The sequence below is a fragment of the Alexandromys fortis genome, unplaced genomic scaffold (genome assembly GCF_014885135.2).
Source record: "Alexandromys fortis isolate MF-2015 unplaced genomic scaffold, M_Fortis_MF-2015_v1.1 scaffold_0, whole genome shotgun sequence".
NCBI classification, from domain to species: domain Eukaryota; kingdom Metazoa; phylum Chordata; class Mammalia; order Rodentia; family Cricetidae; genus Alexandromys; species Alexandromys fortis.
This window is the reverse complement of record NW_026067949.1, coordinates 30684266-30708389: the sequence shown is the minus strand read 5'-3', so window position 1 is coordinate 30708389 and position 24124 is coordinate 30684266. Positions and strand designations below refer to the sequence as shown.

The 24124-nt window shown below is 46.4% G+C and overlaps 1 protein-coding gene across 5 annotated transcripts in view; it reads right to left on the bottom strand.

The window, feature by feature from the left end:
• Window positions 1–2673: 2673 nt before the first annotated feature.
• Pdgfra (platelet derived growth factor receptor alpha) overlaps window positions 2674–24124 on the bottom strand; it is a 43893-nt gene continuing 22442 nt past the window's right edge. For all 5 annotated transcript variants that reach the window (XM_050149990.1, XM_050149994.1, XM_050149991.1 and 2 more), the window contains exons 10-23: window positions 22163–22356; window positions 21370–21464; window positions 20674–20806; window positions 18605–18709; window positions 17810–17920; window positions 17425–17578; window positions 16137–16303; window positions 13680–13795; window positions 13210–13332; window positions 11232–11343; window positions 9892–9991; window positions 9685–9790; window positions 7814–8055; window positions 2674–5871 (exon numbers count right to left, since the gene is read on the bottom strand). In XM_050149990.1, the coding sequence (XP_050005947.1) occupies window positions 5724–5871; window positions 7814–8055; window positions 9685–9790; window positions 9892–9991; window positions 11232–11343; window positions 13210–13332; window positions 13680–13795; window positions 16137–16303; window positions 17425–17578; window positions 17810–17920; window positions 18605–18709; window positions 20674–20806; window positions 21370–21464; window positions 22163–22356 (1906 nt within the window). In that variant the 3' untranslated portion in view covers window positions 2674–5723. The remainder of the gene's footprint in view (window positions 5872–7813; window positions 8056–9684; window positions 9791–9891; window positions 9992–11231; window positions 11344–13209; window positions 13333–13679; window positions 13796–16136; window positions 16304–17424; window positions 17579–17809; window positions 17921–18604; window positions 18710–20673; window positions 20807–21369; window positions 21465–22162; window positions 22357–24124) is intronic.

The following is a 24124-nucleotide window of genomic DNA, read 5'->3' as shown; positions in this document are numbered from 1 at the left end:
CTACAGGAATGAGCTTGGAAAGAGATATGCAGGCTGCCATGGAATCTCAGCAAAGATAGGATCCGAAGGAGACAAAGTTACCCCAACCCAAGCTGCCCGCTCTCAGCACGTTGCTGGCTTGTATCTTCTGCGTACAGAAAACCTTCAGCTTCATCGAGAGCATTCTGTGAGTGGCACTCTATGTTCTCTTAGGCTTTTCACCATTCCGAGGAAGGTCCATGGCCTCCAACCACAATTTTCTGGCCTGCTCTTCTATGTGATATAAAGGTCCCCTCAGATCCTGAGATAACCAGAATGACGTCTTCCAGCTGCCCCATTTAAGCTTACACATTTTCCGGATCAACTCCACAATGAGGAGTCTGTCCTATAATAAATATTCTTTGAGGGAATTAATTTTAAACATGGCTTCCTGGGGCTGGCCCGTTGAATCAAGCGCTCATGCATTTTCTCCACTTGGGAATCCAAACCCAGCCTTTTGGGTGGGGGGGGGGGAAAGAATGTGTAATCATCCCAGGCTCATGAAGGATGCATCCAGTCTGAAAACGGCTCTGTGTGCACCTGTTTCCACCAGGAGCCCCGTGGCAGAGCCAGCTAAACACAACAAGAAGTGTGACAGGATAGCCAGTCCGGATCCACAAAAACTTTCCTTTGTTTCGGAGAGCTTCGTCCTAGCCAGGCTTCCAGCTTCAGGAGACCAACCAATCTACAACCCAAGCTCCATACAGAAAAGCCTGGTTCTGATTCTGTTCGTAGCAGGCGGCGTGAAATGTGACGAAATTCAAAATAGACAGGATACACACACGCTCTAGAGGGAAGTCATTAATACCCACGAACAATGATCAAACCAAATGCCATCTGCCAGGCGGATGTGGCGAACCTTTTAAAAATTCCAATTAGCCTATAAACCAGAATGGGGGATGGGGCGTTGCTGATATGTCCCCTCCCCCCCTCCCCCCCCCGGCCACATGAGACCGTGTGTCCTTCGCATCTCCATCACTTGGTATGTAAACTGCAGGGTGGATGATGGAAACATTACTGGTGCATGAATCTATTTGGGAAATTACATTCATTATTCTTGAGAACACAGGTGCTATTTATGTAACCAGGTGGGGCAGGATGATACAAACTACTAATTAAGAACACGTATGTTTTTCCACACACATTTTAATGTGGGGTGAAATAATTGTCTCTAGTATAAACCCTGCTACCATGATGCTAGTGGATTTAGCCTTTATGTGTGTTTGGAGTTAAAGAAACATTTTCGTTGCTGTTATCCCAAGGGAAATCGCCTTGCTTGCAATTGATTCTGATACAGAAGGCCATTTTCCTGAGTTGCTTTTCATGAAGCATGCCGCTATTAAAATCACAATGCCCATTATTAGGACGAGCGCATTTCAGGCTGGAAAGAAAGGCTCTGATTACAAACACAGAATAGTTCTCCAGGCTGCACTTGCCCATTGCTTGTCTTTGAAAATACCAAAGAAGCCAGGCAAGCTCCTTCTGCATGCTGATGTTCTCAGTGCCTCTTGCTTTCTCCTTGACTCATCATGCAAATGCTAGTGGGCTTCATATATTTGGAATTTCTAATCCTAGTGCAATCATTACTCGGTTACATGGCTTTTAGAGAAGCCGTTCATCTTCAGGTACCTGGGTTTCTGTGTCTATGAGAAGTCTTTCCTGCCACTGCCCATTGCAGGGATTTTTTTTAAAGTTATTGAAAGATTCAAAAAAAATTAGAACTTTTTAACCCCCTAGTAAAAAAATCAGTAGACCAGATAAAATATACAAACTGTCTGTGTTGTGTCAAAGGATGGAATTGTGTACCTGTTGTTCAGTCAGAGATGTTTTATTCCCAGGAATCTGTCTCCTTCCTGGGCAGAGCCCAGACAGAGCTAACACCCAATCAACAGCTATGCTCTGAAAGATACAGGCTCAGATGGACAGGCTGGCTGAATTTGGGTAATAAGGAGTTATTTTAAACCGGGTAGTGGTGGCGCACGCCTTTAATCCCAGCACTTGGGAGGCAGAGACAGGCGGATCTCTGTGAGTTCGAGACCAGCCTGGTCTACAAGAGTTAGTTCCAGGACAGGCTCCAAAACCACAGAGAAACCCTGTCTCGGAAAAAAAAAAAAAAAAGGAGTTATTTTAAAACAGGGGCCTGTTTTCCAATTATTAACATAATCATTTCATTAATGAATTGCACTAATTTATATGATGGGATGCCGGGAAACTGTGAAGGACATAAATCTGCATATAACTTTCACAGAGGATGCTTAAGCATAGCATAGATGATGGGGCACTGATGCAGGGTCATCCTTGTCACAAACATTGCACGTTCTGAGAGGTTAGGCAAAGACGCAGAGGCTGCTCGCGTGAGACGCTAGTTAATATATGGCAGAGCTTGACTTTCCACTCAATAGTCCTGTGAACTTAAACTGCTTTACTACCTAGTCTGCTCAGAAAAATCAAAGGAAAAGAAGCCAGTCATCGTGCCTCATGGCTCTGATGCCAGCGGTTTCGGGGCTGAGGCAAGTGGACCACAAAGGTAAACACCAACCTAAACTCTGCAACAAAACCCTGCCTCCAACAGGCTGAACTGTAGGAAGGGAGAGGAAGGGGATTCTGATCAGACTGAGAAACAAAGCGAAAGGAGTAGACCCTCAGAACTTTAAATCATATATAATAAATCATTTATTGAAATATAAAGATCTCCATTTACACTTTTTAAAACAACACGAACAGGGGTATCTGGAAGCCATCTCGTGTCGGCAGAGCCTCCCGTAGAGCTCGCTGCTCTCACACATTCGACACACCACCATGTGGGGAGCATGTAAGTATTTTTCTCTTTATTCCTTCTAAAATATAAATTTTGGACATTCAAAAGTGCAACAGTTAATGTGCCTGTGGGGAATATCACAGTTAAAAAAATATAAACAAAGGCAGTGATACAGCTTGTCATACACGTTTTGGCAGTATTCTCCAAGTCTACATAGCAATACATATATACATATTGATGTATAACATCATTTTATCTTACGTCCCTCTTCACAAATATAGGACCATTTTGTACAGGTTGGCAGACCACATTTTAAGGACATCATTGATCATTTAAAAAGCCACAAATTGCGTTCCTCGGGCCAGCTTTGATTGTCATCATTAAAACAGAAAGCAAAAAAGATTGGTAAATTTTCTTCCGGGGACTCTGCAGGAGGCCACAAAGGAAATGAATCAGGGAGACACTCAAAACACTGCTTAAAAATAAAGATGTATTCCTGCCGAGTGTGGTGGTGCATGCCTGTAATCCCAGCACTTGGGAGGCAGAGGCAAATGAATCTCTGAGAATTAATGGCCAGCCTGGTCTACATAGTGAGTTCCAGGACAGCCAGAGCTACATAGAGAGACCCTGTCTGAAAAAAAAAAAAAAAAAAAAAAGAATTCCCATTCAATCTCAGAGAAAAGAACAGCTAAGGACAGGGACTGTGCACCCAACCTCACGGTGTCATGCAAGGCCCAAAGCAACACCAAAGGAGAAAGAGCCAACAAACACAAGGCTGTACGAGCAGGTGACAAACAGAACGCTTGAGCTGCAATTCTAGAAACACGAATGTGCTTCATGTCTAATTGGCTCGAAAGAAGCTAGTCAGGTTTTTGTTTTTTAATTGGCCAATCTGGCTCAGTCTTCGCACTTCCTGTGAAAAGGGAAAGTTGGGGTTTGCACGGAGATTGTCCCAGTAGGCAGGCAAGTACCTTGCCATTGCTTCTGTGGCTTCCAAAGCATCACCTGCTGGAAGCAACACAGTGATTGCAGTAATCACAGCCCATGTTTCATTCATACAGAGTCAGCAATTAGGCACAGTGCAGAGAATGCCAATGAACTCACACTAGCCAGTTTGACAGTTTGGATGGTTACGACACCCACCTAACCCTCCCCCCCAAAACAGGAAAACTTTTTCATCTTCTCCACCAAATACGGAGCCAACTGTACAAAGACCTGGCACACAGAGTTGCATCATCTGTGGGCATGCTTGGAGGTGGGCAAGCTCAGGTTCCCCACCCAGTGGGAAGTGGTACCCACATTGTCTAAAACTGGAAGATGCGCCCAAACCAAGATTTTGCTTTCTCAGCCTCAGCTAAGCCTGGGAGCTTAAATTAAGAATGGGAATTGCTACATACATGGCATCAAATGTTACTGACATGAAGCCAAGGGCTTAGCCTTCCTGCACAGTTGACTTCTAGTCCAGTTCCAAATTTCAAAATCCCCACCCATGGCAACCCTCTGTAACCCAAGCCAGTGATTCTGAACGCTGGTTGAGCAGAAGCACCAAGGAATTTATCAAAGTATATATAGGTTCCTGCTCCCCTCATACCCAGGAATTCCAGATCTCCGGGGTGAAAACCCAGGGCTAGGGACTGCAGTTGCAGTTAACTGTGGGAACTAAAGAGCTCAGCCAATGCCCACACAACCTTCATTCCACAGCACCGGTGTGGTTCCGGCTTCTCCAGCTCTTTTCTCTTTTAAGACAAGAGAGGACAGAAAAGGAGGTGCTGCAGTCGACGCCTCCTCAAAGGTCACAGATTTAAAAAGAAGGGATGGGTGGGATCCATCAAAGTCACCACCAGTCATAAAAGAAACTTCTACCCATCTGAGTCCTTTTGTGGACTGTCCAGTTCCACAAGGTCAGAGCATGAGAAGTCATACTGGGCCCAGGCTTAAGCTTTTATACTGAGAACATTCCGGGCTCGGGGGTTCCGCTTTGCCTGTTTCTAATCCCATTACTTCAGAGGTGATTAACTGCTTTTAGTGCCGTGGATTAGGGAGAACACTACTTAGTACACGGTATCAAAGACTTCTGGACGACACTACTTATACTCGGCTCTCTAGTGCTTGCTAACTTTAATCCACTAAAGCTATTATATTTTACTGAGAAACATGTTACTTAATATAAATGTCAAAAACTGCCAAACTTGTCACCTACTTAGTAAGGGTTTTTGTTTTAATTGTGCTTTCTCTGGTGGAAAATCATGTTATGGGTTACATATTTAGCGTTCCTATTAACAGTAGTAGTATTATAAGTATAGATTACAATATACGGAGAAGTTCTAGGGCTCTTAAAAGACCCCAATCTATTACTCAAGGTCGGTTAGTTTTCATCTTTTGCCTCATTAACACTAACAAGACAGTACAACAGGACGGTCCCAGTACCTTTCAAGGTTCAAAGTGGTTTTGCATGTACTTCATGAGAAAGTTCAACAGCAGCTGGTACCGGATTCCGAGAGGGAAGTACATGGCTGGATTTGAGTGGTCTCTTCAGAAGTCCAGGGAGGAAAGTGAACACAAACCTAAACACATCCTTGCTTAGTAGAGTTATTTACATAAGTACAACGCAGGAGCTGGGTTGCAGCACGGATTGCGTGTGTGGGAGTCTCACCGGTGCCCTGGAAACACAAAGCTCATCTTCTGTGGCCTGTTATTCCCTTGTCCATCCATCTCCAAACCTCACACACCGCTGAGATGCTACCGACGCATTGCAAGAGGCAACACGGACAAACTTCGGTCCAAGTGTCCCATTCACTCATAGAGGCTCCCTGAGGCCTATCGCTGGGACCTTCTCTTTCCACATCACCCAAGTCCTCTTCTCTATCTTTGCATTGCAACGAAGTGGTTTTCTTAAAGGGATCCCAAGGAGGCTCCAGGAGTAGAAGAAACCCCCCAAACCTGCCGGTTACAGGAAGCTGTCCTCCACCAGGTCTGACGAGTCTATGCCAATGTCGTCCATCATGTCGATGTCCTCGATGGTCTCGTCCTCTCTCTTGATGAAGGTGGAACTACTGGAGCCTGTCTCGATAGCACTCTCCTCTGACGTCTGCGAGCTGGTGGGATTGAAAAGCAAAGGCTAAAGTCATGGGCAGACTGACCACACACTCCACGGGCTGCACCTCCAGGGTGGCTGCCCAGGGCTAAGGGGACTCTTCGTAGAAGGTCCTTTATACCGAAATCTGTGCAGCCAAGCATGACAGGTCATTACCCAGTGCTGCCCAGAGCCAAAACAAAACCAGGACACAGCCCTCTTCACAACTCAGCTCGCCTTCTTCCCTGCCACAGGTGTTTCGTGGAAGGTGCTAACAAGACAACAGCTCCTATTTCCCCTACACATCCTATCAGGGAGAGTAAGCAACCGCCAACCAAAAGACACGGGGAAAGGAAAAGGAACGAAGTCAGCTGGACGAAGTTGAGTCACACCAGCCACTGGCTGTCTCTGGAACCTCCTGAGGATGAGAATAGGGTTCCACATTTCCCTCACTCTCCTGCCATGCTCCTACTCGAGTCTGAAGACCCAGGAGAAGACAGAAGAAAACAAGGTTTTCTTTTTGCATCTATAAAATGACATACTAGAAGCCTCACTGACATGGCTGCCTAAACAAGACGTGAATAAGAATGACAAGAGACACGTTACTGTGTGAGGGGAAAGCTCAGGCAGCCTCAGCCTAGACAAAGAACTACAGAAGACTAAGGAATGCTGAGACCAGAGAAATGGTCTTCCCTAGGGAGGAACGCACCAGTTGGTTATCCAACTGGTCAGCTCTGAAAACATACATATGTATATAGGTAACATTACACAAACTGATCAGGCTGTATTTATATACTTAGGTGAACATTTCTACACACAATATACAGACTGAAGAGTCTGTATTTAGATACCTGGGTGAATATAATCACCACATACACACACACGCAATTATAATCTCAAAAAGTAAAAACATATAATAAATTTAAAAATATCTCTTTGAAACATAAATAAAACTAAAAATGCTTTAAAAAAATGATGTGACAGGCTGGCGGTGGTGGCGCACACCTTTAATCCCAGCACTCGGGAGGCAGAGGCAGGCGGATCTCTGTGAGTTCAAGAGCAGCCTAGTCGATAGAGTGAGTTCCAGGACAGGCTCCAAAACTACAGAGAAACCCTGTGTCGGAAAAAAAAAAAATGGCGTAACACTAATGCTTAACAATATACCTACAGAGGCAATTAACTATGATAATAATCTAATAACTATGAACATATAAAAAGCTCAATAAATATTAGTAGTCATTATTCTAACTAGTATCTGAATTTGAATAAAGAATGAGTATTAAATGAGACCTGAGGACAGTTGTTAACTTCTTTTTCTTCTTTCTTTCAGTACTGGGGGTTGAACCTGTGACATCAAGCATGGTCAATATGAATCCTATATCTCCAACTCCACCCTTCTTTAACAGGTAACTTTTTCATACGTGGGTCATGATATTCACCACGTGAATGGTCTTATTCTTAGGAAGTGCATGCCACTTCCTAAGGGAAGAGGTGAAGTGTCTTGGTGTTTCCTACTTAGCTCTCAGTGAGAAATAAAAGTGTGTGTGCATGGGTACATGCATGCCTGCGTGTGTGCATACCTGCGTGTGTGTGTGTATGTGTGTGTGTGTGTGTGTGTAAAATGGTGTATGTGACACCAAACTGGATAAAGTAAATGAGGCAACATGCTAGCTGCTGTCACCACTAGTTGGTAGGTGTCATCTCACAGTATGCTTGTGTACTAAGCATTTTTTAAACTAAAGTTTTTAGGTATACAATCCCTAAGGTCACCAGCCTGCCAGAACACACTTGGGGGTAAAAAGACACATCAGAATCATGTGGGGGGCATCTTCAAAACTTCACGGCTGGCTCTGGAACTCGGCACCGTGTTGCCCGAGCACAGTTCACAACCCTGACGGCCTCGGTCTCACAGGAGCCCTCCTTTCCGGGCTGGCACAGGAGAAGGTGGGCAAACCCCCGGTTACCTGTGTCTGTTCCTCTTGCCCAGGTCTTCCTCCTCGGGAACAGGGTCGATGTCTGGCAGGGGGATGATGTAGCCACTGTCTGCACTCAGCCTCTGTTCGTCCAGACCACCTTCCCAGTCCTTCAGCTTGTCATCTTCATTCTTGTAAGTGACACCACTGTATGCATGGTCAGAGTCCACGCGCATGCGGGCCACAGCCGGATGGTCGCTCTTTAGGAAGTCCAGGTGAATCTTTTCGTAACTCTGGAAGTATTTATTTTACACGTTTAATCAAGTGTTACTGACCAACTGTAAGATGAATTAGAACATGTGATTTTCATGTATGTGTTTCTACAAGAATAACTGAGGGGGACCATGTGTTAACTGTCACCAGAAATGTAGGACATGAAAGAGGAACAAGTGTGGCACAGGCCTCCTGATGAAACTTCAGCGACAAAGAGCTTTCCCCTAGGTCTCTCAGCAACAGGGTGCCTACCACCCCCACTCAGACAAACATGGAGTCTGGGGACCTGTCACCGAGTCGCTCCAAGGCTCACACAGGACACATAGCATGAGCTATGAATATTTAGCTTTTGAAAGAAAAAATACAAATAGCCAATACATACTTGGAAAAGTATTCAATATCTTTAGCCACCGGAGAAAAGTAAAGTCACTCAGCCTAAGTGGCTATTCTCAAGAAAGGAAATGAAATCAAATATTGACAAGTTGTATTGATGGGAAGACTGAGAAACCCTGTCTCAAAAAAACACAGAGACAAAAAACAAACAAACAAAAAACCCTAAAAGTAAGTTGGGCACGGTGACTCACATCTTTAATCCCAGCCCTGGAGAGGCAGAAGCTGTGGATATCTGTGAGTTTGAGGCCAGGCTGGCCTACATAGTGACTTCCAAAACAGTCAGAGCTACGTCTCAAAAGCTAGTTCTAAAGACCCTGTATCAAAAAACAAAATAAATAAATAAATAAACATACCATATGACATAGCTATATCCCTCCGGCATGCATAAATCAACACACCACAGAGCTTCTTGCCATCCGTGGAGAGCATGGGCCATCCACAAAAAAACAGAAATGGAAAACCCTACTTTCAACAGTAGGTTCTTCCCCTTCTCACCGACGGAGAAGCTTCCGCTGGCCTAGGAAAATTATCCCCACCTGCTCCTAGCGTCATTTAACACGAGGTACATCACGTGCTAAAGCAATCAAGACTGACATACTGAACTTTCAGCTCATGTGATGGGAGGCCCCAGGGCCAACTACTGATGTTGCCTCTCTGAAGGAAAGGGACTACCTCATCTGACTCATCTGAGATGAGCTTCATCACACTCAAGGGCCTGGCTTCCCTTCTGACAGCCTCAGCAGAAAATCGCCCCATTCATCGGCAGCTCCTGCGCGGGTCCGTGAAATTACATTTGTTTCTTTGAACCATGCTTTCTGTGCTACAGAAAACCAGCTGGAGTCACGGAGAACAGCTGGGATTGTCCCCTCCCGTCAGCTGGTAAAAGCCAGCCTCAAATGAATTTAAGTACATCCAAGTGAGCAATTTAATGGCCTCAGATGTCCTCAGAGTTCTGACTGCGCTGGAGCTTCAGACACTCAAATGTCTGGAGGATGAAGTGCCTACAGGTGTCGAGCTTGTAGGACGAAAGAGAGCCCTATGGGAAGGGGTGGGGGAGGGGCCTTCATTCATCATTGCTACCAAGCTCCTGTAGAGCACCCCCCAAAGCCATGGCCACAGGATCACACAATCTGTGTCCTCTTTTGAAAGCGCCCTTTCAAACAGTGTTGAGGAGTCCTGCTTGCTGGCCTAACTGCCCGCTCTTTCTCTCCTCCTCGTCCGCAAGCCTCCCGCTGCTGTCACAGGCTCAGACTGACCTTTTTATATTGTCCAGGCAGCAGATTCTCCACGATCTCGCTCAGGTGGTAGAAGGAGGGTCTCTTCTCAGGCTCGCTGTTCCAGCACTGCACCATAATCTCGTAGCTGCAAAGGCAGAGATCAGGGTGAGCGAGAACGAGTAGATATCCGCCACCCCACAGACCCTGGCACATGGGCCCTGGCCCACGGGTGGGGAGGGGGCTTACACTTCGCTGGTGGCGTGGTCAGGTTTGGCCATCCGGTATCCACTCTTGATCTTATTGTAGAAAGTAGAATCAACCATCATGCCAGGGTAGGGTGTGCCACCTAAGTCAAAAAAAAAAAAACTGGATGAAGACGGGCTTCTGCTTGTACCACACACCTTTAATCCTGAGCCCTGATGTCCTGATTCTTTCAAAGACCTTGTAGGGTTACATCTCCTTGACTATAGAGGCTGCTCAAACTTGATATGGGAGTCTTGGTTGATCAGGTTCAAGCATCTTGGGCAAAACATATACAACTTTAGAAAAAAAATCACTAACGAATTTAATAGTGTTTCTAACTACTAGATCTACATGCACACTCAAAAGGTGAGGAGGTGTTCTAAGCCACTGAAGATAAGAATGTCATTTCCTTTCTTTTCGTTGTTTATTTGTTTTGAGACAGGGTTTCTCTATGTAACAGCCCTAACTGTCCTGGAACTCACTCTGTAAACGAGGCTGGCCTCAAACTCATAGAGATCGGCTTGCCTCTGTGTCCTGAGTGCTGGGATTAAAGGTGTGCCCCCACCGTGCCCAGCATAAAAGTGCCATTTTCCCCACAAGTGTTCAAATAATTACAGCCAAATTCAAAGCTGGCACCTGAAATGTTTTAATAATCCACTGTTTTAAGGGAGTACAAAGGCTTCAGGAAAGGCGGTATGGGGAGAAATAGCAGCTCACTGAGCACACAGGCAAGGCCGGGCCAAGTCTGACTTCCTCTCTGAAGCTTCTGCTCTGAGACTCCTTTCTTCTTCCTCTGAACCCACATTAGAGCTTACGGGGTTTACCTCCAACTGTGTAATCCAAAGGTCACAGTCATCCCTCCTCACTCAATTACAACCTCCCCTGGCAGCAGGCACCGGCTTTGCCCAGGCCTGGTGACAGGTGATCAAACATTAAGGAGGTTCAGATCCTCAAGATGGGGACCTCACCCCCTTCCTTGCCACTTCACCTCTCACCTGGGCCTCATTCATCAAGTAAAGGAAACTACCAGTGATCTATCTAAGCCCAGAGTCCAGAATGAAAAGGCAGATGTCACTGGAAGCCCTTCCCATGGGGCAAATCACTCTGACACAACCCAGGAGTGAAAAGGGGCAGTGGTTAGGGGGAGGAAACATCCCCCAAAGATTCCTCTGACTCTGCTCAGCCTCCACCAGACATGGTAAAGGCAGGCTTGCGGAGTGAAGCAGCTGCAATATGATTGGCTGACAATGCACATGTCATCCTGGATGCTGGCACCCTGGACCTGGGACGGACACATAGCCCTTCAGAATGAGCCAAAGTAACAAGAGAGGTCAAGCCCATACCAAGGGAGAAGATTTCCCAGAGCAGAATGCCGTAAGACCAGACATCACTCAGCGTGGTGTAGAGGTTGTCGAAGATGCTCTCAGGAGCCATCCACTTCACAGGCAGGAAAGTCTGTGGAGGAGGAGAGAGGAAATTAACCCACAGACTACACTCTGATGTCTGCAGAAGTACAAATGGAGAGGGGTCCTCCCTGGGCTGTGAAGAATGCATTAAAGATCTTGCCTGCATTGTGTCTCCCACGTGTTTACTGTTCACCGTAACTAGGTACGCGTATCTATGTTCATGTGTATGCATGTGCTTGTTGCATGCATGTGTGTGTGTGCACGTGCATGCATGAGTGTGCATGTGGAGGCCAAAGACCTCCACTGCTATTCCTCAGGAAACAATCCACCTATGTTTTTTTTTTTCTTTTTTGCCCCTCTCTGAGAAAGATCTCTCACTGGCCTGGGATTCTAGGGATCTGTGTCTGCCTCCCCAGCACTGGGATTCCACAACTAACCATTACATCTGGCTTTTTACACGAGTTCTGGAGGTCAAACTCAGATACTCATGCTTCCGCAGGAAGAACTTCTCTGAGTCATCTCCCTATATCCACCGTATAGATTCTTAATAAATAACAAATAAGGAATGGTCCATGCCCCTTCTCGTCTCTTCTGAAGGAATAATATACAAAAAACATTTAACTTTCAATCTGCCAATGAAGTATAACCTTTTACCACACTGGTAACCCTGTTTTCAGATAACCCTAGGAACAAAACTAAAAGCAGATACAGTGACCTGTAAACCACTAACAACTTCCAAACTGTAAGAAATAAGTGGTTATTTTCCACCACCAACAGACACTGAGATGTGTCTCTTTTGCAAAGCTGGTCCAAACTTCAGATGAAATATTAAATCTAGAGAGATACATACTGCAGCATCCCTCAGGCTAGCAGCCCTATGCCTCCCCCTTCCCCCAGATTACTAAGAACACACAGGAGACATTCATAGCCTTGGGTGAGACATCATTTTCACTCAAGTTTAGTAACTTGTTCAAGGTGCCTGGGAAGAGCCACAGCTATGGTCATGGGCATAAGTCATGAGTCCGAGACAGGGACAACGGCCACTTCCTGCCTACGCAGGTGCTGTGGCCCTGTGAGCTGTCTTACACCAGTGGGAGAGAGTGACACGCAGTCATACCTCTAGTGGCAGATGTGTCTGTCCTAAGCTGACAGGTTGAAGGGATGGGGATAATGGAACTTTCCTTAAAGAAACTGAACCATTAACTCCAGCAGTCTGAAGGCTCTAAAGCTCAAATCCGCCTGTTGGGAATCTGATAAGAACTCACACACTGGAGGTCTCCCCGGCAATGCACGCTTGTATATTCATGAACATACTTGACTTATTGGGAGTTAACGTGTACTTTGGGTGTCTAATTGTTTGTTTGTTTTTAAATTTACATGTATGGGTGTTTTGCCTTCAATGTCTGCACACCACATGCATGCCTAGAGCACATGGAAACCAAAAGAGGGGGGCATCAGATCCCCAGACCTCCAGTTACAGGCAGTTGTGAGCTGTCATGTGAGGGCTGGGAATTGAACCCAGACCCTTCTGGAAGAAGCCAGGGCTCTTCTTAACCAATGAGCCATCTCTCCAGCCTTTGCTGGGTGCTTCTATATGTCTAGCGCTGTCTGTAGAACTTTACATGAATTTACCTAAATTATTCCCTGGCGGCAATTTAGGAAATAGGTGATCCTCAGAGAAACTAAGGCATGAGGTAGACAACACACTTGCCCAAACACCAGCCCTGCTATCAAGGGGAGCTGATACCAGGCTGTCTGTTAAGCCTAAGTTTTCCCTACTGAGACCTCTGGGGCCAACTTATGAACCGTGAGAACCTATTTTAGAAACATGACTCCTGAACTAAGAAGCAACGCAATTCCGAGAGTAAAGGGGCGGGGGGGGGGGGGATAAGCAGTGAAGGCGGAGGGGACGTACGCTGCCTTTTGACACGTAGTTGGAATCATGCATGATGTCTCTGGCCAGGCCGAAGTCGCAGATCTTCACAATTTTCCCTTGTGCCAGAAGGACATTGCGGGCAGCCAGGTCCCGGTGGACGCACTACGTGGGAAAGAAAGAAACCGCTTCAGGATGACTCCAGCTGAGGCCAGATAGCAGCACTCCTGCGAGATGGGCACGCCATGGCCGCACCTGAAGGGTGCCTTGGCGGGAAGAACTTGCCCTCCCTCGCCATCCTGACTCCTCCTGAGGGACAAAGGGTACAGGAGAAAGGCAGACACCCAATGAGGTCAGACTCCCAGCCAGTTCGGGGAGGCAACGGAGAGGTAGGTGAACTGAGAAGCCATGGTTACTGCTACCCTAAGATCTTCCTCCTGGCATTGCTTTCCATGTCCCCTCGCTCTGAATCTATGGCTGGGTCTGAAGAGGTCTCTGTGCCTTGAACTTACATTTTTGGAAGCCAAAAATTCCATTCCTCGGGCAACTTGATAGGTGAAGCTCAATAAATCCAGCAAAGTCAGACCCTCGGAGTCATCGTCCGAAAGGAGGTTTTTGACTTCTGAGTCTGTGGGAAAGGAGTCAAATGAATTGGTGTTGGCTAAGAACATGGGGACCCCAGGACCCTGGCAACCCCTGGTCTGGCAGACCACAGAAGTGTGTCCAAAGATCTCCTCCAAAAGCATTTTCTCATAGTTTCCAGACTTCACAGGATACAGAAACTATGCAAAGGAGGCTGGGGGTGTGGCTCAGTGGGAGAGACTGGGCCCAGCATGCATGAAGCACGCCTCGCAAAACCTCTAGCACTATAAAAATAGAAAGGAGAAATAATAGCTCTTTCTTCACAAAGAAGTATCCACAGGTTGAGAATGCCTGACCCAAAATCCTGACTCGAAAATGCTCCAAACATCTAAAACTTCTTTAGCACCAAGTGATGGCAAAAGTAGAAATTCTCCTGCCAGACTTGATGTGACAGCTCACAGTCAAAACACACGCACACTAAAGAAATATTGTATAAAATTACTGTCAGTATGTGTCTGAGGTGTGCATGAAACAGATACGAATTTCTATTTAGATTTGGCTCCCACCCCCAAGATATCTTATTATGTATATGCAAATATTCCAAAATCCAAAAAAAAAAAAAATTCAAAACACACTCAGTTCCAAGCATTTCAGATAAGAGACACCCAGCCTGCATTCACAAACACATACCTGGCAGAGGGGTGGATGGCTATATGCATAATGATTAATCAAACCAAACTCCTCCACGGATTCTCACATCTGAATTTTCATTTGCCCTTGAGTTTCCTTTTCCACCTGGTCACAATCCCCTCAGCCACCCTGCTGGAAACTCACACACACATACACACACACACACACACACACACACACACACTGAAATTGTCCGTGGCAAATTTGAGGTTTGCTTTGTTTCCTTGTTGCTTTGTGTGTAATTTGCCAGTTGAATCAACGAACCAAACAGACCAGGCAGCCATCCTAAAGGACGGTGCCCATGACCAGGCATGGACACTCCCCCCCCATTCATCCCATCTGGAAGGGCCCCAAGAGCATTCGAGGAAGGGCAGCCTGGGCCAGCAGTGGCTCAGGCCTTGACAATTTTCAGGTCGCTGACAAACGGCTCCAGCCATTCATATTTTTCCCAGCCAGCTATGGGAAGACCAGAAAACCGTGGTGTGCCTGCCAGCAGGACCCAGGCCGAGCATGACTCAGGCCCACCAGCTCTGCCCGGGAAGCGATGTAAACTATTTTTAACCATATGGGAGGGAAAGGAAGCGCTGCTTCCAGTACGTCTCATCGGGTAAACGTTAAGAAGCGTTTGGAAGTTCACCCATTTGGCAAAGCGAAGGGAACGGAGCTGCAGATATGGAAAATATTATTGCACAATGGCTTTTACAAAGCAAGCAGATTTTTCTTTTTTAATGGATTATGCCTTTTGCTTAAGAACCCTGAAGGTATTCAGAGCACATTAGAGGTGTTTTGTTTTTGTTTTTTTTTTTTTCCTCTCCTAAACAATCTCCATGGCAGCTGAACAGTTTGGCAACAGCTGATGAAAGGCTCAAACCCCCAAAAGCAGGATCACAAGAAAAGGTCAGGCTCATCTGGATCCTGCCTACTTCAAGTGTGTGGTTAAGCCAGAGGCCTGGAGTGGCCACCCCAGAGCAGGCGTGAGGTGGTCCATCTGGCGTGGCATCACCACGCGGCACCCTGGAGTTGACAAATGAATTCGTCCCCACCACATACGCTTCTGTTTCCAAAGCAGAAGGGCCTGCTTTCAAACAAAAGTCAACAGAAACGCTCTCCAGAAAGTGTACCCTCAAACTGGCTGCTTTGGAGTTATGATCACCAATTGCATGTTAGGAAAGTAAAAGTAAGGATGATCGTGCACCCAGAGAAAACCATGAGGAAACATTGTAAGATGCCCAGTTTTCAGTTTGGCCATGGGGAAAACAGCACCAATTCTCGCCACTTTCATTTTAACAAAAGACATGTTAACAAGAAAAGACCATTATAGCAGAATGAATTATTTATTTAAAGCAACTACATTTAAAGTTTGAGAAATGGATTACATTATATCTGTCTTCTTTATTTGTACTTTTACAATATTATATACTCTTTTTTGTTTTCATGCCGGAGAATGAACTGTGTACACACCAGGCAAGCAATCTACCATCGAGCTACACCACTAACCCCTGTCTTCATTCTTTTTACTCACAGACCACAAATCTACAAAAGACATCTAGGCCCCGCCTAGCAGGCCTGCACTTAGGGAATCACACTTAGGGAGTCTGGCAGATGTACCTACCCCTCAGCCCAGTTTCCCTTCCTCTGAGCATCGCATCAAACCACAGAAAGATTATATTTGCTAGAATGAGCGCATGCACTTTTACCTAGCATAGACTTCTTCTTATAGGAGGCTGGCCGATCATACAGCGATCTCTGGATGTCGGAGTATTTGGAGACTTCCTTCCTTTCGAGCATGGGGACGTACTGAGTGGTGTCGGCTTGTTTCATGTCCATGTAGTCACCATTGTTTTCAAAAGATAAAATCACGTAACTATAAAAAAGGGAAAAAAAAAAGACAAAGACGTTTCACACGTGTGGCCTCTAATTTGGTCACTCAGTAGACAGCATGCTAATTTGGATACCTACAATGTGTCATTTCCTGAGGGAGGTGCCAAGGTGTCAGGGATAAGTATGAACAGTCCCCATGTGAGTACTGTACCTGGGGTGGCCCAGGCAGACAGATGACATTAATCAGTCACAACACATGGGTCTTCTCAAACCCAGGCATGCTGGGAAGGAAAAATGATGTTGATGACATGGAAGGAATATGCCCATCTGGGAGGGGGCCAGCAATTTTCTAACTAGTCTCTAAAATCAATACCATCTACATCGAAGGGAAACACTATAGGGTCAGCGGGGCCCCACAAATGGTGGCTCCTCTGATTCTGCTTCATGGTTTACTTCTCTGTGCTCAGTCCTCAGAAGTAGCAGAGACATCCCCCCAAGAGCTCCAGGGAAGTGGAGGGCTACACTCCCATAAATGCAATAGGCTCTGAGTCTAGTACACTGGGAAGTTGAAAAGCCCATGGCCATTAGGGCAATTCACCATCGTCCTCTGTCAGCTCAGTAGACACGCAGCCATGTGGCTCAGACAGGCCCTGGGACTCCATAGACTGGGCACCCATTTGAAGCCCATTAAGTAATTTAATAACAAGAGAGGTCCGTGGACTGTCTGATCTCACAGAACTCACATACGTTGTCTTTACAGCCACCTGGAAGCTTTAACAGTAGAGACAAGTGAGCATCGCTGGCCCAGGTCCAGCAAGGAGCAACTGCTTGAGCCTGGAGATCCTCCAACAGCTCCTCGCAAGGCACAAATCTAGACATCCCTGGCCAGAGCTGCATTGACGTGTCCCGAGGAATCACATACAAAGCAGAGAATCCCAGGCCCCGCTGCCACGCACACCTATCAGTACAGCCTTCCCGTGGAATGACCTAGTCAAACACCTGCAGCTGTGCATCCAAGCACACGGGCATGAATGGCTAGGCAGGCTCCAAGCCTTGTGGCCTCTGGGGCTGGCCTAGAATCTGCAGGACTGGAATCTGTGGCGACAGGCTTTTTAACATTTACAGTGCTGTGACGAGGACACAGTAGGCTCCCTTCGTAGTTACCTCCTTGTACTGTCATCGGCAGGATTCAGTCCAAAGATGTCCAGCTCTTTCTTTGGCTTCTCTGGGTGACGGCTCATGAAGCTATCTCTATTCTTATGCAGATAGTTGACCAAATCCCCATAGAAGCAGTACTCGGTGATGATGTAAATGGGGCCTGTGGGGACCAAACGCAGCCAGGTATTAAAAAGTGGGCAACGAAAAGAAGCCGTAATGCTCAGAACCAAGGAACTTTCCAGAAGTCAAGGCAACCAGCGGGCTCCACTTATGAGCTTTATATACTCATGAGGCATGTTTGGGGTGCAGAGAGAGGAATGTGTGCCCGAGCCTGGTTCAAAGTTCCACATGAGTGTTCCCAGCACACCCTCACTGCAGGTCAGGGGCCTACCTGACTTGGTGCAGGCTCCCAGCAAGTTCACAATGTTCAAATGTGGTCCCAAGTGGGTCATTATCTTCAGCTCAGACATGAGAGCCTGCTTTTCGCTGGATCTCGCCGTGGCTGTTGAAGTCAATGAGATTTCACTGCTATTGAACTACTTACTCCTGGTTCTCAGACAAACACTATAGAACTGCTATTCAATAATATTTATTTACTAAGAGTCTAAAAGAAGAGTACTAGAAGGTCTCCTTAGTCTAGACTCTGATGTGTGTGTGTGCGCATGCATATGTGTGTCTATGCATATGTGTGTGTGCATGTGTGTGTGCCCTTGTCTATACAAATACACATGGAGGCCAGAGGTTGACATCAGGATATCTTCTTTATCTTCATCTCATATTTTGAGACAGGGTCTCTCGCTGAATTGAACGCTTGCCGGGTTAGCTAACTAGCTGGCCTGTGAGCTTTCAGGATCCACCTATCTCCTGCCGCCCCGCAGTGCTGGCTTATGGAGCACTCTACCACTTCTGGCTCCCTATACAGATGCTGAGGGACTGGAATCCAGGTCCCCGGGTTTGCACAGAAAGCACTTTACCCATTGAGCTAGCGCCGTAGTCCCTAGACTTTAAGATTTAAAAAAAAAAAAGTCACTAGAAATAAGAATGTCTTATTCTTAACAAAGAGAGAAAACAAAAACCTAAATCCACATAAAACTTTGAATCTGAAGAATCACAATATAATATTAAATTTACTATGAAGTCACTTAATATTTGCACGTTCAAGACATCCCTGGGAAGACCCACTTACGTTTAAGCATCTTGACAGCGACCTTCATAACAGGCTGGGACCGGCTTAATCCATAGGCTGTACCTTCAACCACTTTCCCAAATGCACCAGATCCCAAGATCCGACCTGTGGGCAAACAGAGCCATCAAACGCCAGCTCCGGGCTCCTATACTGGCAGAGGCCAGCGCACAGGGTGTACAGCTGGGTGGGTGTTTTTCCTGTACTGAGTAAGCCTAATTATTCCTCCAAGTCGTCATGTCCAAAAAAGAACTGAGCCCACAGGGAAGGAAATTAGTGTAATTGCTTTTGTCAAATAACATTTGCAATGGGAAGGAAAACACAGACGGGAGAGGAAAGCTCAGCCATCCCTGGTGTGAACATGGGCTCCCGCCAGGCCCTGGGCTCCTGTGCACTCGCCTCCATGGCTTCCACCCAAACCCCCTGGTTCTCTATCCTTCTGTTTCGCACGTGCAGACAGAGGTGACCTTTGCATTAGCAAATCCTTAACTACTGGAAATCTTCAGTATTCCAAACACCACTGATTCTGAGGAATGCACAAGGGAGAACTTGGGCTACTATTTTTTTGTCATGAAGAAAGGTCCCTGGACCAGAGGCTGCGTGTGCCAGCACAGTCCTTCTTCGTGTGGTCAAAAAATAAAAATCAAAGCTGTTGTCTCCACCCTCAAAGAGGCCGTGGTCTGGCGGGTGGCGGGGATTGGGGAGAGGCATTTTCAGGAAACCAGTCTGACCATGGACAGCCCAGGCAGAAAAAGACATCAAGAGTGGTTCTGCCCTCTCTTTTGGTCTGTGCCTCTGGCATTCAGGCCTGGAAAGGTGTCCTTTCTCCAACAAGTTGGACTTGCCCAAGAGGAAAAGAACAAAAAGATGGGCAGCAGAGGTTTTGTCTGTCCCCCGCACCATTACCTCTTAATGTCTCTAAGCTCAGCATCCCTTTTGGGAAAATATAATGAAGCCTAGGTGTAGGTGAGGCAGCCTCACGCTGACCATGTGAGAGACTGTAAGACCTGCATTCGCTATAGTTGGGAATGAGACACAATAATAAAAAACTGCATTTGAATTGGGTGAGCCCCTTGATTGTGATATAACCTGTAGGTCTAACTTCCTTTTGCCTCGGTCTGGTTTTTATTCATCTAGAATGTGATTTAAAAAAAACTCTTTGGTACTTCATTTTTTGGTTCCAATCCAGGACTGAAATCTTTGAAATGTATGACAAACCATCTTGATTTTTATGTTTGCTTTAAAGTGTGTGTGTGTAAATAGGAGGGGGTTGTTTCAGGTTTTTGAGACAGGATCTCATGTAGCTCAGGCTGGTTTCAAACTCACTACATAGTTAAGGATGACCTTGAACTCGCAATCCTCCTGCCTCGCAGGGATTACAGTCATAAACCACAACAGCAGCAGGCACTTTCACATCCTACATTGCAGCGATATGAAAAAGAACTTATGATTCCTTGGAATGGAGCTCAGCACACTGAGTCACCTCGCTTCTCAGCTAGTCCTTTCTAGTCACAGAAATTCATTTTATTTTTCATCGTGATATCTTTGCCAAGCCAAAATCATTCCAAGACACAATAAAGAGTTTCTTTCCTTCTGATATTTTGATAGTGGGTCTCATGTAGCCCAGGCTGGCTTGAAACCCACTATGTAGCTCAGATGATTCTGAACTCGTGAGTTTTCTGCCTCCGGCTCCCTCTAAGTATGTACTACCCAGCTATGTAACTATGGGTATACACTACCGGACCCAGTTAACTCCGCCCTTTTCCAGTTCTGGGGATAGAATCTGACTATCTATCACATAGACTAGACAGCTTTCAACCTTGACTTCCCCTTCTCGGGCCCAATGAGCTCATGCTCAAGATGGCTATGTAGCCCAGGCTAGCCTGGAACTCACAGTCCTCCTTCTTCAGCCTCCCCAAAGCTGAGGTGAAGAGAGTGAGCCACTGCACCCAGGCCTGTAAGCAAATTTCCTACCAGGCAGGGTTCAAGTCCCTAATCTCCCCAGGCCTATAACCAGCAAAGCTGGGTAGGTGACACTGGGGTCCCTGGAGGTGGCCCTCACAGGAACTTACCAAGCACTAGCCCATCCCTCGGGAATTCCCATCTGGAGTCGTAAGGCAGCTGCATTGGATCCACGTAAATATACTCATGTCCGTCGGGGCTGATAGACTCAATGACTCTCCAGCGGATCTCATAGCGTGGCTTCTGTAATGACCAGGGCAGGTAACTGGTGAGTTAGCAGTCTGGAGGCACCAAGCCTCACTGCAGAACCAAAGGGACTGGACCCAGGAAGGTCTAGCATGGCTCCCCACACATGTGCCTACCACCACCACCACGCAGGTATCTAACATTGCCCACTATACATACATCTAACATAGTTCACCACACATGCATGTAACATGGTCGTCCATCACACATCTATCTAACACAGTCGTCCACCACACATGTATCTAACAGTGTCCCCCACACATGTATCTAACGTAGTCAAGTCGTCCACCACACATGTATCTAACACAGTCGTTCACCACACATGTATCTAACACAGTCATCCACCATACATGTTTCTAACAGTTGTCTACCACACATGTATCTAACATAGTCCACCATACATGTATCTAACATAGCCCACCATACGTGTTTCTAACACAGTCATCCACCATACATGTATCTAACACGGCCCACCATACATGTAATTACCAAAAGCACCTTCACTGAACCAAACACTGAAAGAGGCAGCTGTTGCTGTTCTAATGGCTCCGAAGACTCACCTGCTTCCAGATGACAACCAGAACAATGAGAGAGACAATGACAATCACCAACAGCACCAGCACCGCTGCCGCCACCGTGAGCTCAGAACGCAGGGCTGGGGGGCAAGAAAGAGACATGGTGGAGAATTTCCTCAGGTACTCAGGGGCAGAGAGTGGAAAGGAAAAGGTTGGGACTGACTGGGACTGCCTCACTGCTGGCAGGGAAGTGCCCAGGCTCCATGGCTCCCTTTAGGGATGGCCAATACCACCTCTCAAATACATGTACTCCTGAACGAAATGTGATTCTTCTCTGGGACAAAAACACTTTTTCCAAAGATCCTCCAAGGAGCCCCTTTTGGACAATTTGAACAGAGACAACGAAGACTGGGTGAATTGGGAGCGACTTCATTGGCAGAAACAGCCACCTCATAAGCTTCATGGTGAAGTGGATTTAACCATGGCATTGTGCCTTTTGTTCCTATCTTTGGGCTCCATTCCTTCATTTGTTTCTTTGGAAGACTCAACCCAACTCCGCTGCTCTAAGAAACAAAAAATCGTTCTTCCTCATTTTGCACCCCGACACCAATAGAGAGGCTTAGTAGCTATGCTATGTTTGACAAACAAAAATGTCCACAGCCGCTGCAAATGCAGCTCAACGCAAATGAGAGGGCCTGCCAGTCAGACGGGGCCTCAGTGTAGACAGGTCTTGGGACCTTCATTACTATGTGACCCCTGTCTGGGATTCCACATCCCACCTAAGGAAGACAGGGCTTGGCTGGTGACCTGGAGTTGTCCTGCCTACTGAGAAACTCACTGGGAGCCACCAGCTTCAGCTCTCGATTCCCAGTGCCAAGGTCATTCTTTGCCAGGCATCGAACTGCGATGGTCTCTTCCACTTTGGCAAAGGACACTCGCCCCTCCACAGTACTCCTGCCTCGGCGGTGGAACTCTGTGATGATGTTTGAGACATTGCTGGCCAAACTTGTCCAAGAAGTGTCATTATTGCATCTAGAGAGAACATGGCACAAGTGAAGATGTGATTTCCATGGGTCACAAGGACCAGGGACCCCTTTCACATTTCTGAGCGGGACACATTTGGGGGTGGCCAACAGGTTTGTTTTCTTTAAAGTTTATTTGCACCTGCTCAAGAGGAGCAATGTCACACAGATAACTAAATTTGTGAAGGGGCAGATAAATTCAACAAAATACACCTAACAATCCGAAACCTTGAACCTGTGAGCAAACTCTAAAAATAACATCAAAAACATTTAATAATCCCAATTCCCAGCTCATTCAAAAACACCCTCCTGAACACTCCTGCATTGCTGGCAGGAGTGCAAGCTGGTACAGTCCCTTTGGACTGGGTATATATCCAAAGGATGCTCAATCATACCACAAGGGCATGTGCTCAACTATGTTCATAGCAGCTTTGTTTGTCATGACCAGAACCTGGAAACAACCTAAATGCCCCCCATGGATGAAGGGATGAGGAAAATATGGTACGTTTACACAATGGAGTACTACACAATAGAAAGAAAATGACATCTTGAAATTTGCAGGCAAATGGATGGAGCTAGAAAACATTATTTTGAGTGAGGTAACCCAGACACAGAAAATTATCACATGTACTCACTCATGAGTGGTTTTTAAACATAAATCAAAGAAAATTAGCCTACAAATCACAATTCCAGAGAAGCTAGACAACAATGAGGATCTAATCTACATGGGAAGTAAAAAAAGACAAGATCTCCTGAGTAAATTGGGAGTATGGGGACCTTGAGAGAAGGTTGAAGTGGAGGGGAGAGGCAGGGAGGGGAGCAGAAAAAAATGTAGAGCTCAATAAAAATCAATTTAAAAAAAAAAAAACACCCTGCCTTCTCATCACCAGCCCCAGGGAGAGCTTCTAAGGGGTCCCTAGGGCCCCCTTAACCCAACTCAACCCAACTCCGCTGCTCTAAGAAACAAAAAATCGTTCTTCCTCATTTTGCACCCCGACACCAATAGAGAGGCTTAGTAGCTATGCTATGTTTGACAAACAAAAATGTCCACAGCCGCTGCAAATGCAGCTCAACGCAAATGAGAGGGCCTGCCAGTCAGACGGGGCCTCAGTGTAGACAGGTCTTGGGACCTTCATTACTATGTGACCCCTGTCTGGGATTCCACATCCCACCTAAGGAAGACAGGGCTTGGCTGTCTTCCTTAGGCACACACACACATACACACAGATGGAATCTACTTTCAGTGATCTTCTGGATTAAGTTATTCAACTCGAGATTCCAGCACCCTGATCGCCCCACAGCCCTGGGTAAGGTGGGAGCAAAAACCTCAGCTTTCCACAAAGGTGAACCAAAAGCATTCTGAACACAGCTAGTTGCCAAGGGGTTAAGTGTGAACACATAGTTCGTGGGCCCACATAAGAAGACAGAGGAGGACTGGACTGAAGAGCTCATACTTCTCTCATAGAGGACCCACAGTCTGATCCGGGCACCCACTGCTGGCACTTCTGTTCGTATGCTAGTCTAGCCACTAAAACCAAAGTTGACCAAATCAGAAATGCAAGCTGACCAGGGGTGGTAGCGCACACCTGTGATCCCAAACCTTGGGAGGGAAAAGCAAGAAGGTGTTGAGTTCAAGGTCAAACTGGGCTGCATAGTGATACCCTGTCTCATTAATCAGACCGAGCTAAACATATAGGCTGGTGCAATTAAAATCACTGAATAGCAGTAGTTTTTAAAATTCTTCTGGTCTTCACATTCGAGACAGTTCTAAAAGAGAA